The 15,527-nt window shown below is 38.5% G+C and overlaps 2 protein-coding genes across 2 annotated transcripts; both read right to left on the bottom strand.

The window, feature by feature from the left end:
- Window positions 1-4,653: 4,653 nt before the first annotated feature.
- On the bottom strand, window positions 4,654-9,568 carry LOC128379893 (E3 ubiquitin/ISG15 ligase TRIM25-like). Its single transcript, XM_053339532.1, has 3 exons — window positions 8,621-9,568; window positions 6,433-6,543; window positions 4,654-6,330 (listed from the first exon to the last, which is right to left on the bottom strand). Exons 1-3 carry the CDS (start codon window positions 9,566-9,568, stop codon window positions 4,654-4,656), a joined length of 2,736 nt encoding a protein of 911 aa, XP_053195507.1.
- A 3,575-nt stretch (window positions 9,569-13,143) lies between these two features.
- Window positions 13,144-14,435, bottom strand: LOC128379894 (E3 ubiquitin/ISG15 ligase TRIM25-like). Its single transcript, XM_053339533.1, has 2 exons — window positions 13,221-14,435; window positions 13,144-13,173 (listed from the first exon to the last, which is right to left on the bottom strand). Exons 1-2 carry the CDS (start codon window positions 14,433-14,435, stop codon window positions 13,144-13,146), a joined length of 1,245 nt encoding a protein of 414 aa, XP_053195508.1.
- Between the last annotated feature and the right edge of the window lie 1,092 nt (window positions 14,436-15,527).

Genomic DNA, 15,527 nt, shown 5'->3' on the forward strand with positions numbered 1-15,527 from the left:
ATTTATCAGGTGACACTTTATACTAACAACAGTCATTTATCAATCTCAATCAATCAATCTTTATTTGTATAGCGCCAAATCACAACAGAGTTATCTCAAGGCTCTTTACACATAGAGCAGGTTCTAAACCGAACTCTTCAGGTTTTAACTTTAAAGAGACCCAACATTCCCACATGAGCAACAGTGGAGAGAAAAAACTCCCTTTTAACAGGAAGTACCCTCAGAACCAGACTCAGAAGTGGGTGGACATCTGCCTCGACTGGTTGGGGTAGAGAGGAGAGAGAGGAAGGATAGAGGAAAGAGAGAGAGGAAGGAGAGGAGAGAGAGAGGAAGAGGAGAGAGAGGAAGGAGAGGAGAGAGAGGAAGGAGAGGACAGAGAGGAAGGAGAGAGGAGAGAGAGGAGAGAGAGGAAGGATAGAGGAGAGAAGCACAATGAAAATCAACAATGAAGCTAGAAGGTCCGGGACTGGAATCCGTTATCCGGACGTCTACAGGCCCAGATTACCTGTGATTACTGCTCAGTTATTTTAAAATGAGTCTATTAAAGTCTAATCATTAAATCATATAAGGTCTATTGGGTCTCCATGACTGCTGTTTTCATTGTTTTACCTTTACATGGAAAACAACCCATTACTTATAATTATACAGTACATTAAAGCTGTTTTAAATATGACCTAAAATTATGCAATTTTTTTGGATTATTTTTTGCTAATATAACTCAAACAGAGCATTTAAAACATTTGTCATTTAAGACTTTTCAGTAGCAATAATTTTAATAATGTTTCAAATATGAATAAGTATGAGTATAAATTAATTATTAAATGATATAAGGTCTATTGGAGCAGATATAAGCAGCAGATATAAGGTCTGCTGCTTTCATTGTTTTACCTTTACATGAAGAACAATATTACTTCTACTTACACAGTACATTAAAGCAGTTTTAAATATTTGTGCTGATATGCAGAAAATTAACAGAACATTTGTCATTTAAGACTTTCCAGTGTCAATGATTTTAATAATGTTTCATATTTGATCAAATGTTTTGGGTCTCAGATATTTCGTCTCCAGATTCTTTGCAGGAAATATCTCTGAGTGATTTTTCATTTATTTTACATTTTATAACAATGCTTTATGTCTTACTTACTTTACATTATAGTTGCTTCAAATATGACAGGTTTTAGTTTTATAGTAGCCTACAGCTTTTAGTTTTGTCGTATAGCTACCACTAGGGGGTCCGCGGAGGTCCTGCAAGGTGGTCGCTAAAGTTTTGGTTTATTAGACATTTTTTTCACCAATTTCATTTTTCCACAAATTGAAATGTCTTTAAATATACATTAACATGAATCCAACATTACTGTAGTGAACAGATGAATGGAGGCAGAAGAAGTATTTCAGTCAGCAATACACACATTCAGCGACACACAGGAGCTCTTTGAAGCTGGGCACCGGTTCATTCACAACACCTTTCCCGCCAACGAGGAGGACCCGCCCCCTATCGCTGCTGTGCCAATCACGAGGCCGTATGTAACACGCTGCCTCTGTCAGGTTCCCCGTGATTGGCCGAGAGCCCATTCTTATTATGCTAGCAGCTAGTGTTTATGTTTGGATCGAAAAAATGGATCATTTTGTAACACGACATAATAGTTAATAGTTCAGTATTGTATGCAAGATAACAGGTATGTTTATGCATGCCACTGGCACTAACAAGCATCACTAATTTTCGTTTCCACGTTTATGTTTTAAAAATGTCAATTTGAATTGCGTTTATGCATGATGTATGCAAAAAGACAGACATTGTTGATCTTGGCAGGTATCAGTTCATTATGTTAATGAATGGAAGACATGGCCACCCTACTCACTGTACCTTTTTAATGCACAATAACAAGGTACATTTATGGCACTATTGGACCAGTTTAATATAAAACACAATTTTATACAATATATAGGCCTATAAGTACAGGGTCCCGGCTCCATCTCTCCATCAGTTTTGGGGTCCTTGGCCTGGAAAATGTTGAAGACGTTAGAAGTGGTTGTAAATTTGGGATAACTCTGGTAAGAGATTATGATAAAGTGTCCAAGTAAATTACATTAACTGTAACACAAAATTACATGTAGTAAACTGCAAAAATACAGAGTAAGTTTATGGTCAATTTCTTTTTATTATTATTGTTGATAAATGTGTGGAAAACAGACATATTATGTCAAATTACATAAAAAACATTTACCTTTCAGGTTAGTCTCTGTAGATTTGGGACATGTATTAGCAAATCTATGGAAGGGCTACAGTTTGTCTACAGTTATCTATTAAAATATAGTTTTTTCATGTGCAATAACTATGAATGGTTGTATAAAAAGGAGATAAGTGCATCAACATTGACAGTAGAAAAACAAACATAGTATGTGAGAAAACATGAAAAGTAGTTACATTAAAGGCAATCAAGGTTATGTACAGTATTCAGCAGATATTTTATACAATTGTCTGAAGTGTTTTACTGTCAAAATATTGGTTTATATGTGAAACGACAATGAAATAATGTAGAAATACTCATGAAATCATCCAATATTTTGAATTTGGGGTCAAAATGACAAGCTCTGGTTTCTACTGATAGCGATCATGACCGAAAACATGTCATTTGGTCCCAGAGTTCAGAATATTTAACTATTCCTTAAATAAAGAGTTACACTCACATAGAGTTGTGTAAACTCTATTTGAGTTTAACTCTATTTGAGTTTACACAACTCAGCTGTGACTCCATCACCATAAAGACAAAGTCCAGCATGGAGAGGCTGAGTGAATGTGGTCTGGACTCTGTGGAGGAGAGTCATGGTTTTAGAGATGCTGTAGAAGGACAGAATACCTGCTCTGTGATCCAGGTACACTCCTACTCTGTAAGAACGACGACCTGAAACGCTGTGTAGTCTACTCTAAAGGGATCATTAACAACCACTACAGAGCAATTCTCACTTTCAGCCACTAGGGGGATGTCTAAGTTTTTGTAACCACCTCCAGCTTATTTTGAAGTACAGTCTGACTCAGAGTGAATTTTATTGCTGCCCTCAGCTGCTTTGCCTTGGTAGTAAGTTATCCTGCTAGCTAGCTGACTGAAGGAAACCTGATGCAGACGAAGCCAAACAAAAGTCCAACGTGGAAAAACGGCGGACTCGTGAAGAAGCTGCTATCTGCTTTGACGGTTTCTAAGGGAGACGGACCTGACGCTAATCACCAACCTAGTACGTCAATATTTGTTACAGCTCCTCGAAAGTGTGACAAAAGTATCAGAGAGAAAACTAACATATCTCTCATTGCTATATGAAGTCAATATTATTTAACCACAGTGATAGTTTTAAGTGCTGTTGTCATTTATTTTGTTTTTGTAGCTGAAGTGAGGAGTTTGCTACAGAGATAACGGATGTTAACGGCTAATAACGGCAGGTTTAAGCGCGCTAAGTTTAGCTCATAACAGACATTTGGTGTAGTGTTAATTTAATTATAGTAACAGACATTAGCTACCCTGTCTGAAAATATTTTGACCCTTGTTTCGTATGGTTTGGTCATTATGTTTGTTTTTGTTTTGGCTGAAATGACTCAAACTAAAGATTTAAAACATTTATCCGGTGACACTTTACACTAACAGTCATTTACTGCTCTGCTTAAAATGAGTCTATTAAAGTCTAATTATTAAATGATTGGGCCTCCATGACTGCTGTTTTCATTGTTTTACCTGTACATGGAAAACAACCCATTACTTATTATACAGTACTTTAAAGCTGTTTTAAATATGACCTAAAATTATTAAGATTATTTAAGACTTTTCAGTAACAATAATTTTAATAATGTTTCAAGTATGATAAAAATGTATTGGGTCTCAGATGTTATTTTGCCCCCAGATTCTTTGATGGACATATCTGTGATTTTTCATGTATTTTACATTTCATTAAGGCCACACTACCTTTTATCTTTACTTCTACTTACATTATAGGTGCTTCAAATATGACAGGTTTTAGTTTTGTCTTGTCTTATACAGTCTAGACAGTAAGTATATAGACATAGTAGTGGTTGTAAATTTGGGATAACTCTGGTAAGAGATAATGATAAAATGGGGCCAAGTAAATTACATTAACTGTAACGTAAGGTGACATGGAATAAACTGCAAAAATACTGAATAAGTTTCACAGTATACATTTTTTATTATTGAAAATTTTATTATTATTACTATTTTATTTATTAGCAAATCAATGAAACAACCCAGTTAATATACAGTAATCTATTAAAAGTGTAGAAAATGAGCAGTGACTATGAATGGCTATGTAAAAACAAACACAAAGTCATATCAGCCATTTCAGAGAATCATTACATTTAAAAAAAGGGTAATTTGACAATTAAAAAAAACATGCATAGTATGTTAGATAACATGAAAAAGTTACATTTAAAGCAATCAAGGTTATGTGCAGTATTCAGTAGATATTTTATAAAAATGTCAGCGGAAAATAAAAAATATTGGTATATATGTGAAATAAAAGAAATAATGTACAAATACTTAGCTGATAGCGATCATAACCGAAAACATGTCATTTGAGCCCAGAGTTCAAAATACCAAACTATTCCTTATGTAAAGAGCTACATTCATAGGAGTTGTATGAACTCTATTTGAGTTAACACAACACAGCTGTGTCTCCACAATTATGACAAAGCCAAAATCCAGCATGGAGAGGCTGAGTGAATGTGGTTTGGACTCTGTGGAGGAGAGTCATGGTTTTAGAGACACTGTAGAAGGACAGAATACCTGCTCTGTGATCCAGGTACACTCCTACTCTGGAGGAACGAGGACCTGAGACAGGAGTTTTAATGTTGTTGAACCAAACATTATAACTGTTAGTGCGACAATCTAAAGCCCAAGATTTGTCATTATATCCAAATCTAGATTCATTGGATGATCCTGCTCTGCTGATGTTCTTGTATGCGACTGCTACATAAACTCCTGTCCCTCTCCACACCACCTCCCAGTAACAACGTCCAGTCAGACTCTCTCTACTCAGGACCTGACACCTTCCAGCGAATCTGTATGGGTGACTAGAATAAGACAGTTGTTGACTCATTAATTCTACTTTTCTGTTCCCCTTAGATAATAACAGTCGTGTGTTTGCTGTGTTTGGATCCAGAGTGATTTCACTTGAATACCTTAAGAAGTCAGCTCTGGTCTTTGGGTCTGCTTCTGACAGTAAAACCTTCACTTCAGTCCCTGTCAGTGAGATGTCTGTCCATTTGTCCCTCAGGATGTCCTGTAGTTTATCTCTGAGCTTTGACACAGCTGCTGTCACATCCTCAAAGTATCTTAGAGGACGGATATTGATGCTGGATGAGTCTGTAGGTTCACCGAGTTGTGACACTGAGGGGTAGTTGTGTAGAAACTGGATGTGATCCTCCGTGTGTGAGAGCTGTTTCAGTTCAGTGTCTTTCCTCTTCAGCTCAGTGATCTCCTGCTGCAGCTTCTCCTGAAGCTCTTTGGCTCGACTCACTTCAGTTTCCTGCTGGGATCTGATCTGCTGCTTCACATCAGAGCTTCTTTTCTGGAGGAGACGGATCTGCTCAGTAAAGATCTTCTCACTGTCCTCCACTGCTTTATCAGCAGAGCGACTGACGGCCTCCACTTTCTGTTGAAGCAGCTTCACATCTTTCTTTCTGTCCTGGATTCTCTGCTGGATGTTTAGTCGACTCACCTCAAGCTCTCTCTGCCTCTCAGTCCTTTCTGCTGCAGCTGAGACTGTATCGTGGCCTTTATGATCATCCACAGAGCAGAGAGAACAGATTCTCTGCTGATCAGTGCGGCAGAATATCTCTATCACCTTATCATGACGAGAGCAGATGTTCTCCTGGAGCTTCTTCGAGGGCTCGACCAGCTTGTGTTTCTTTAATGGAGCTGCATCATAATGAGGCTGGAGGTGATTCTTACAGTAAGATGCCAGACACACCAGACAGGACTTGAAAGCTTCCAGCTTCCTCCCAGTGCAGACATCACAGGCCACATCTTCAGGTCCAGCATAGCAGTGATCAGCAGGAGCAGCTTGGAGTCCAGTCTTCTTCAGCTGCTCCACTAAAGCTGCTAACATGGTGTTTTTCATCAGGACAGGCCTTGGTGTGAAGGTCTGTCTGCACTGAGGGCAGCTGTAGATCTTCCTCTGATCCTCTCCATCCCAGAAGTGTTTAATACAGCTCATGCAGTAGCTGTGTCCACAGGGAATAGTCACCGGATCCTTCAGTAGATCCAGACAGATTGAACAGCTGATTGTTTCTTGGTCCAACTGATCTCCTTTCTGCGCCATTTCAGCTCTCTGTCACAATGACTGACTGAGCTTCACTTCCTGACTGAACAACCTGTGTTTCTGTCATGAATGCAGCCTGACAGTATTTTTACTGCTTTGCATGTTGGTCACAGCCATCCTCAAACTGTTGGCAGGAGAAGCATATGTGGTGGATTGGTTGCAGATGAGTTGCAGCTGAGTTCCCAGGTGAACAGAGTTGGATGATGAGGTGGGTGTGGCTGACTGGCAGAGTGGATCAGAGGTGGGGTAAATGGACATTTACCAGCAGGTAATGAGAGCTGACTGTGACATTAAACTTCAGGAACTACTGTGTGTTAAAAGGGTTTATCTCCCACACAGTTCTTTCTGTAATGATGGAAACCTGCTCAACTTAAAGCTGAGACTCTACACTTTAATGAAGTATTCATTGTTTTATTTCAAATTGAAGAACAAAATATGTGTAACTGTCCAAACATAGTTGGTTCAAATGTGATGAAATTGCAGATTTTAGTTTTATAAATTGTCCAAAGTAATGAAAAATATAAGGAATGAATACGTTTGATGCTTTTGTTGAATCTGGGTGGGAAAACAATACTATAATGACCTGTAGGTGTTCTCTGTTCATTTATAGTAGATGATTTTTCCCTTCACAATAAATGAGCCAAAGAGCGAGTCCACTTTTTATAGAAACCTGAGTCAGTCTGGCAGCTGTTTGATGACGTTGAAAGAAACAGAGAAAAGCCAAGAATGCAGCCAGTAGATCTGAACACTGACCTTTGACACATCATGAACAGGGCCCATGTACACTCCTAAAATAATTATAATAATAATAATAATAATAGAAAAAATAACCAGTAAAAATGTCTGGCAACAAAGTTTTCAGATTGATGCTGTCAAATTACAGTCATTAACTATCACACAAAACTACATGTAATAAACTATAAGAATACAAAGGAAGTTTCATGGTCAAATGTTTTATTATTATTGTTGATAAATGTGAATTAAACTGCTGGAAAACAGACTTATTATGTCAAAAATACATGAAAAACATTTACCTTTCAAGTTAGTCCCTGTAAATGTATGGCATTTATTAGCGAATCTATGAAACAACCCAGTTTATTTACAGTAATCTGTTAAAAAAAAATCGTGCAATACCTATGAATGGCTGTATCAAAACACAAAAGTAAATCAAATCAAATTAATCAGCCATTTTAGAGAATCATTACATTAAAAAACATTCATTTGACAGTAGAAAAAACAAGCATAGTATGTCAGAAAACATAAAGAATAGTTACACTAAAGGCAATCAAAGATATGTACAGTATTCAGCAGATATTTTATATAAATGTCTGAATTGTTTAACTGTCAAAATATTGGTTTTTATGTGAAATAACCAAGAAATAATGTAGAAATACTCATGACATCATCCAAAATTTTAAATTTGGGGTCAAAATGACAAGTTCTGGTTTCTACTGGTAGTGATCATGACCGAAAACATGTCATTTGGGCCCAGAGTACAAAATACCAAACTATTCCTGAAGTAAAGAGCTACATTCAAATAGAGTTGTGTAAAACTCTACTTGAGTTTACATAACTCAGCTGTGTCTCCAAAGTCATAATAAAGATTAAATCCAGCATGGAGAGGCTGAGTGAATGTGGTCTGGACTCTGTGGAGGAGAGTCATGGTTTTAGAGACACTGTAGAAGGACAGAATACCTGCTCTGTGATCCAGGTACACTCCTACTCTGGAGGAACGACGACCTGAGACGGGAGTTTGAATGTTGTTGAACCAAAAATTATAACTGTTAGTGCGACAATCTAAAGCCCAAGATTTGCCATTATGTCCAAATCCAGATTTATTTGATAATCTTGCTCTTCTGATATTCTTGTATGCGACTGCTACATAAACTCCTGTCCCTCTCCACTCCATCTCCCAGTAACAACGTCCAGTCAGACTCTCTCTACTCAGGACCTGCCTCCATCCAGTGAATCTGTCTGGGTGATGAGAATAAGACTGTTGTTGTCTCACTGCTTCTACTTTTCTGTTCCCCTCAGATAATAACAGCCATGTGTTTGCTGTGTTTGGATCCAGACTGATTTCACATGAATATTTTAAGAACTCAGCTCTGGTCTTGGGCTCTGCTTCTGACAGTGAAACCTTCACTTCAGTCCCTGTCAGTGAGATGTTTGTCCATTTGTCCCTCAGGGTGTCCTGTAGTTTATCTCTGAGCTTTGACACAGCTGCTGTCACATCCTCTAAGTATCTCAGAGGACGGATATTGATGCTGGATGAGTCTGTAGGTTCACTCAGTTGTGACACTGAGGGATAGTTTTGTAGAAACTGGTTGTGATCCTCTGTGTGTGAGAGCTGCTTCAGTTCAGCGTCTTTCCTCTTCAGCTCAGTGATCTTCTGCTGCAGCTTCTCCTGAAGCTCTTTGACTTGACTCACTTCAGTTTCCTGCTGGGATCTGATCTGCTGCTTCACATCAGAGCTTCTTTTCTGGAGGAGACGGATCTGCTCAGTGAAGATCTTCTCACTGTCCTCCACCTCTTTATCAGCAGAGAGACTCATGGCCTTCACTTCCTGTTGAAGCAGCTTCACATCTTTCTCTATGTCCTGGATTCTCTGCTGGATGTTTAGTCGACTCACCTCGAGCTCTCTCTGCCTCTCAGTCCTTTCTGCTGCAGCTGAGACTGTGTCGTGGCCTTTATGATCATCCACATAGCAGAGATAACAGATACTCTGCTGATCAGTGCGGCAGAAAATCTCCTTCACCTTATCATGACGAGAGCAGATGTTCTCCTGGAGCTTCTTCGAGGGATCGACCAGCTTGTGTTTCTTTAATGGAGCTGATTCATAATGAGGCTGGAGGTGATTCTTACAATAAGATGCCAGACACACCAGACAGGACTTGGAGGCTTCCAGCTTCCTCCCAGTGCAGACATCACAGGCCACATCTTCAGGTCCAGCATAACAGTAATCAGCTCCTGCTCCTGCTCCCGCTGCAGCTCGGAGTCCAGTCTTATTCAGCTGCTCCACTAAAGCTGCTAACGTGGTATTTTTCATCAGGACAGGCCTCGGTGTGAAGGTCTGTCTGCACTGAGGACAGCTGTAGCTCTTCCTCTGATCCTCTCCATCCCAGAAGTTTTTAATACAGCTCATGCAGTAGCTGTGTCCACAGGGAATAGTCACCGGATCCTTCAGTAGATCCAGACAGATGGAACAGCCGATTGTTTTTTTGTCCAGCTGATTTCCTTTCTGCGCCATTTCAGCTCACTCTCACAACCAGTGTCTGAGTTTCACTTTCTCAGAAATGAGAAGTAGATCTGAAGAGGAGGGGACAGTAAAACAGTAAAATATTAAAGAGACAGGACCCACATAAACAATTTAAAAGCATGAAGTACAAAAGTATACACACACAACTTTGGGATTAACAAGGTATCTATCTATCTATCTATCTATCTATCTGTCTGTCTGTCTGTCTGTCTATCTACAGTTCCCTTATTAAGCATTTATAATCAGTATATAAATGTTTAATAAGTGGTTCATAAAACATTTAAGTTAGTTTTAAGCAGATAAGAACATTTGAAGTGTTTATTAATCTACATTATGTGTCAATAATTGTAACTTCTCCTATGAAGACATATTTTATATCTTTCCAGCTGTGTTTCATTTTCCATTATCAGTTTATACACCAGTCTCTACTTACAGGTGCCCTCAGGATGAATAGTGTTTGAATAAATGCATTTAGAGCTGCATCTAATCACGATAGTCATTACTGATTCATCTGTTGATTATTTTCTTAATCATTTAGTCGAGTCAGAAAATCATGAAAAACGATAACTGTTTTCAGAAGCCCAAGATGCAACTTAAAACGAGCCTCTCGGGTGCAAGATGATGATTTCACTTTAAAATATAAAAAGCCATTTCTCTTACCCTTGGTAGAAACACACCTGCAGTAATACTTGACAAAAGGAAAAAAGAAAAAAATCAAACCCTAACTTTATGCAATATATTAATATATTAATGTATATTGATTCAGTATTTGTGTGTGTGTATGTATGTGTGTGTGTGTGTGTGTGTGGGGGGGGGGGGGTGTTTATTAGATGAGGGTTGGTACTAGGGACTAGCTGTGTAGTCTACTCTAAAGGGTTCATTAAAAACTACTACAGAGCAATTCTCACTTTCAGCCACTAGGGGGATGTCTAAGTTTTTGTAACCACCTCCACCTTATTTTGAAGTATAGTCTGACTCAGAGTGAATTTTTACTGCTGCCCTCAGCTACTTTGCCTCGGTAGTAAGTTATCCTGCTAGCTAGCTGACTGAAGGAAACATGATGCAGACGAAGCCAAACAAAAGTCCAACGTGGAAAAACGGCGGACTCATGTGAAGAAGCTTCTATCTGCTGTGACGGTTACTAAGGGAGACGGACCTGACGCTAATCATCAAACTAGTAAGTCAATATTTGTTACAGCTCCTCGAAAGTGTGACCAGAAAACTAACATATCTCTCATTGCTATATGTAGTCAATATTATTTAACCACACGGATGAAAAAGTGATAGTTTTAAGTGCTGTTGTCATTTATTTTGTTTTTGTAGCTGAAGTGAGGAGTTTGCTACAGAGATAACGGATGTTAACGGTTAATAACGGCAGGTTTAAGCGCGCTAAGTTTAGCTCATAACAGACATTTGGTGTAGTGTTAATTTAATTATAGTAACTCTGAGACATTAGCTACCCTGTCTGAAAATATTTGGACCCTTGTTTCGTATGGTTTGGTCATTATGTTTATTTTTATTAGCGCTAACAGTGCTCTCTCTCTCCCTGCTGTTTCCAGCCTTTATCTTTCACTGCAGTGCTTTTTTAAAGGTTATAGAGGAAGACTGGCAACCGAAGATAAAAGGTAAAGTGTGGCCTTAACATCAGCATAGTGACAGTTTTTAGCAACCAGATACAGTATTGTGTCATGAATTAGCACAAAAGTAGAAGGAATTAATCTCAAATTAATAGCTGAGCTCTTAAATAGTTTTCTCCCTGTAACATTGTGTGTGTGAATCCACAGAGCCGTTATCTCCCATCAACTGAAAGATGAAATGTGAATGTATGTGTCAGTATTCTGGTGAAGCTTTTAAAAAAAAAAAAGAAGAAAAAAAAGTTTCACACATTAACCATCTTGATTCATGGGCTTGATAAGGCTGGTAACAGCTCCTTGAAAGTGTGACAAAAGTCTCAGAGAGAAAACTAACATTACTGTACGTATCTCATTGCTAACGTGATTGTAAAGGATCTGCTCAGACTTGGAGGACGGATATTGATGCTGGATGGATCTGTTTTTTGTATTTATTTTATTTTATTTTTGGCTGAAATGACTCAAACTAAAGATTCAAAACATTTATCCGGTGACACTTTACACTAACAGTCATTTACTGCTCTGCTTAAAATGAGTCTATTAAAGTCTAATTATTAAATGATTTGGCCTCCATGACTGCTGTTTTCATTGTTTTACCTGTACATGGAAAACAACCCATTACTTATTATACAGTACTTTAAAGCCGTTTTAAATATGACCTAAAATTATTAAGATTATTTAAGACTTTTCAGTAACAATAATTTTAATAATGTTTCAAGTATGATAAAAATGTATTGGGTCTCAGATGTTATTTTGCCCCCAGATTCTTTGATGTACATATCTGAGTGATTTTTCATGTATTTTACATTTCATTAAGGCCACACTACCTTTTATCTTTACTTCTACTTACATTATAGGTGCTTCAAATATGACAGGTTTTAGTTTTGTCTTGTCTTATACAGTCTGGACAGTAAGTATATAGACATAGTAGTGGTTGTAAATTTGGGATAACTCTGGTAAGAGATAATGATAAAATGGGGCCAAGTAAATTACATTAACTGTAACGTAAGGTGACATCTAATAAACTGCAAAAATACTGAATAAGTTTCACAGTATACATTTTTTATTATTGAAAATTTTATTATTATTACTATTTTATTTATTAGCAAATCAATGAAACAACCCAGTTAATATACAGTAATCTATTAAAAATGTAGAAAATGAGCAGTGACTATGAATGGCTATGTAAAAACACAAACACAAAGTCATATCAGCCATTTCAGAGAATCATTACATTAAAAAAAAGGGTAATTTGACAATTAAAAAAAAACATGCATAGTATGTTAGATAACATGAAAAAGTTACATTAAAAGCAATCAAGGTTATGTGCAGTATTCAGTAGATATTTTATAAAAATGTCAGCGGAAAATAAAAAATATTGCTATATATATATATGAAATAAAAGAAATAATGTACAAATACTTGTCAAAATGACACGTTCTGGTTTCTACTGATAGCGATCATAGCCGAAAACATGTCATTTGGGCCCAGAGTTCAAAATACTGAACTATTCCTTATGTAAAGAGCTACATTCACAGGAGTTGTATGAACTCTATTTGAGTTAACACAACACAGCTGTGTCTCCACAATTATGACAAAGCCAAAATCCAGCATGGAGAGGCTGAGTGAATGTGGTCTGGACTCTGGAGGAGAGTCATGGTTTTAGAGACGCTGTAGAAGGACAGAATACCTGCTCTGTGATCCAGGTACACTCCTACTCTGGAGGAACGAGGACCTGAGACAGGAGTTTTAATGTTGTTGAACCAAAAATTATAACTGTTAGTGCGACAATCTAAAGCCCAAGATTTGTCATTATATCCAAATCTAGATTCATTGGATGATCCTGCTCTGCTGATGTTCTTGTATGCGACTGCTACATAAACTCCTGTCCCTCTCCACACCACCTCCCAGTAACAACGTCCAGTCAGACTCTCTCTACTCAGGACCTGACACCTTCCAGCGAATCTGTATGGGTGACTAGAATAAGACAGTTGTTGACTCATTAATTCTACTTTTCTGTTCCCCTTAGATAATAACAGTCGTGTGTTTGCTGTGTTTGGATCCAGAGTGATTTCATATGAATATCTTAAGAACTCAGCTCTGGTCTTGGGCTCTGCTTCTGACAGTAAAACCTTCACTTCAGTCCCTATCAGTGAGATGTTTGTCCATTTGTCCCTCAGGATGTCCTGTAGTTTATCTCTGAGCTTTGACACAGCTGCTGTCACATCCTCAAAGTATCTCAGAGGACGGATATTGATGCTGGATGAGTCTGTAGGTTCACTGAGTTGTGACACTGAGGGGTAGTTGTGTAGAAACTGGATGTGATCCTCTGTGTGTGAGAGCTGCTTCAGTTCAGCGTCTTTCCTCTTCAGCTCAGTGATCTCCTGCTGCAGCTTCTCCTGAAGCTCTTTGGCTCGACTCACTTCAGTTTCCTGCTGGGATCTGATCTGCTGCTTCACATCAGAGCTTCTTTTCTGGAGGAGACGAATCAGCTGAGTGAAGATCTTCTCACTGTCATCCGCTGCTTTATCAGCAGAGCGACTGACGGCCTCCACTTTCTGTTGAAGCAGCTTCACATCTTTCTTTCTGTCCTGGATTCTCTGCTGGATGTTTAGTCGACTCACCTCAAGCTCTCTCTGCCTCTCAGTCCTTTCTGCTGCAGCTGAGACTGTATCGTGGCCTTTATGATCATCCACAGAGCAGAGAGAACAGATTCTCTGCTGATCAGTGCGGCAGAAAATCTCCATCACCTTATCATGACGAGAGCAGATGTTCTCCTGGAGCTTCTTCGAGGGCTCGACCAACTTGTGTTTCTTTAATGGAGCTGCATCATAATGAGGCTGGAGGTGATTCTTACAGTAAGATGCCAGACACACCAGACAGGACTTGAAAGCTTCCAGCTTCCTCCCAGTGCAGACATCACAGGCCACATCTTCAGGTCCAGCATAGCAGTAATCAGCAGGAGCAGCTTGGAGTCCAGTCTTCTTCAGCTGCTCCACTAAAGCTGCTAACATGGTGTTTTTCATCAGGACAGGCCTTGGTGTGAAGGTCTGTCTGCACTGAGGGCAGCTGTAGATCTTCCTCTGATCCTCTCCATCCCAGAAGTGTTTAATACAGCTCATGCAGTAGCTGTGTCCACAGGGAATAGTCACCGGATCCTTCAGTAGATCCAGACAGATTGAACAGCTGATTGTTTCTTGGTCCAACTGATCTCCTTTCTGCGCCATTTCAGCTCTCTGTCACAATGACTGACTGAGCTTCACTTCCTGACTGAACAACCTGTGTTTCTGTCATGAATGCAGCCTGATAGTATTTTTACTGCTTTGCATGTTGGTCACAGCCATCCTCAAACTGTTGGCAGGAGAAGCATATGTGGTGGATTGGTTGCAGATGAGTTGCAGCTGAGTTCCCAGGTGAACAGAGTTGGATGATGAGGTGGGTGTGGCTGACTGGCAGAGTAGAGCAGAGGTGGGGTAAATGGACATTTACCAGCAGGTAATGAGAGCTGACTGTGACATTAAACTTCAGGAACTACTGTGTGTTAAAAGGGTTTATCTCCCACACAGTTCTTTCTGTAATGATGGAAACATGCTCAACTTAAAGTTGAGACTCTACACTTTAACAAAGTATTCATTGTTTTATTTCAAATTGAAGAACAAAATATGTGTAGCTGTCCAAACATAGTTGGTTCAAATGTGATGAAATTGCAGATTTTAGTTTTATAAATTGTCCAAAGTAATGAAAAATATAAGGAATGAATACTTTTGATGCTATTGTTGAATCTGGGTGGGAAAACAATACTATAATGACCTGTAGGTGTTCTCTGTTCATTTATAGTAGATCATTTTCCCTTCACAATAAATGAGCCAAAGAGCGAGTCCACTTTTTATAGAAACGTGAGTCAGTCTGGCAGCTGTTTGATGACGTTGAAAGAAACAGAGAAAAGCCAAGAATGCAGCCAGTAGATCTGAACTCTGACCTTTGACACATCATGAACAGGGCCCATGTACACTCGTGAAATAATTATAATAATAATAATAATAGAAAAAATAACCAGTAAAAATGTCTGGCAACAAAGTTTTCAGATTGATGCTGTCAAATTACAGTCATTAACTATCACACAAAACTTCATGTAATAAACTATAAGAATACCAAGGAAGTTTCATGGTCAAATGTTTTATTATTATTGTTGATAAATGTGAATTAAACTGCTGGAAAACAGACTTATTATGTCAAAAAACATGAAAAACATTTACCTTTCAAGTTAGTCCCTGTAAATGTATGGCATTTATTAGCGAATCTATGAAACAACCCAGTTT

The sequence above is a fragment of the Scomber japonicus genome, chromosome 19 (assembly GCF_027409825.1).
Source record: "Scomber japonicus isolate fScoJap1 chromosome 19, fScoJap1.pri, whole genome shotgun sequence".
Lineage (NCBI taxonomy): Eukaryota > Metazoa > Chordata > Actinopteri > Scombriformes > Scombridae > Scomber > Scomber japonicus.

Bases quoted from the DNA above. Each gene is read 5' to 3' on its own strand.
- LOC128379893 (XM_053339532.1), bottom strand. From the start codon at position 9,568: ATGGCGCAGAAAGGAAATCAGCTGGACAAAAAAACAATCGGCTGTTCC. The intron at 6,544-8,620 runs GTGTCACAACTG...CCACTCTGCCAG, and splicing joins TTCTACAAAACTATCCCTCA to TCAGCCACACCCACCTCATC. The intron at 6,331-6,432 runs GTGACCAACATG...TCATTGTGACAG, and splicing joins CCAACAGTTTGAGGATGGCT to AGAGCTGAAATGGCGCAGAA.
- LOC128379894 (XM_053339533.1), bottom strand. From the start codon at position 14,435: ATGGCGCAGAAAGGAGATCAGTTGGACCAAGAAACAATCAGCTGTTCA. The intron at 13,174-13,220 runs GTAGAATTAATG...TCACCCATACAG, and splicing joins TATCTAAGGGGAACAGAAAA to ATTCGCTGGAAGGTGTCAGG.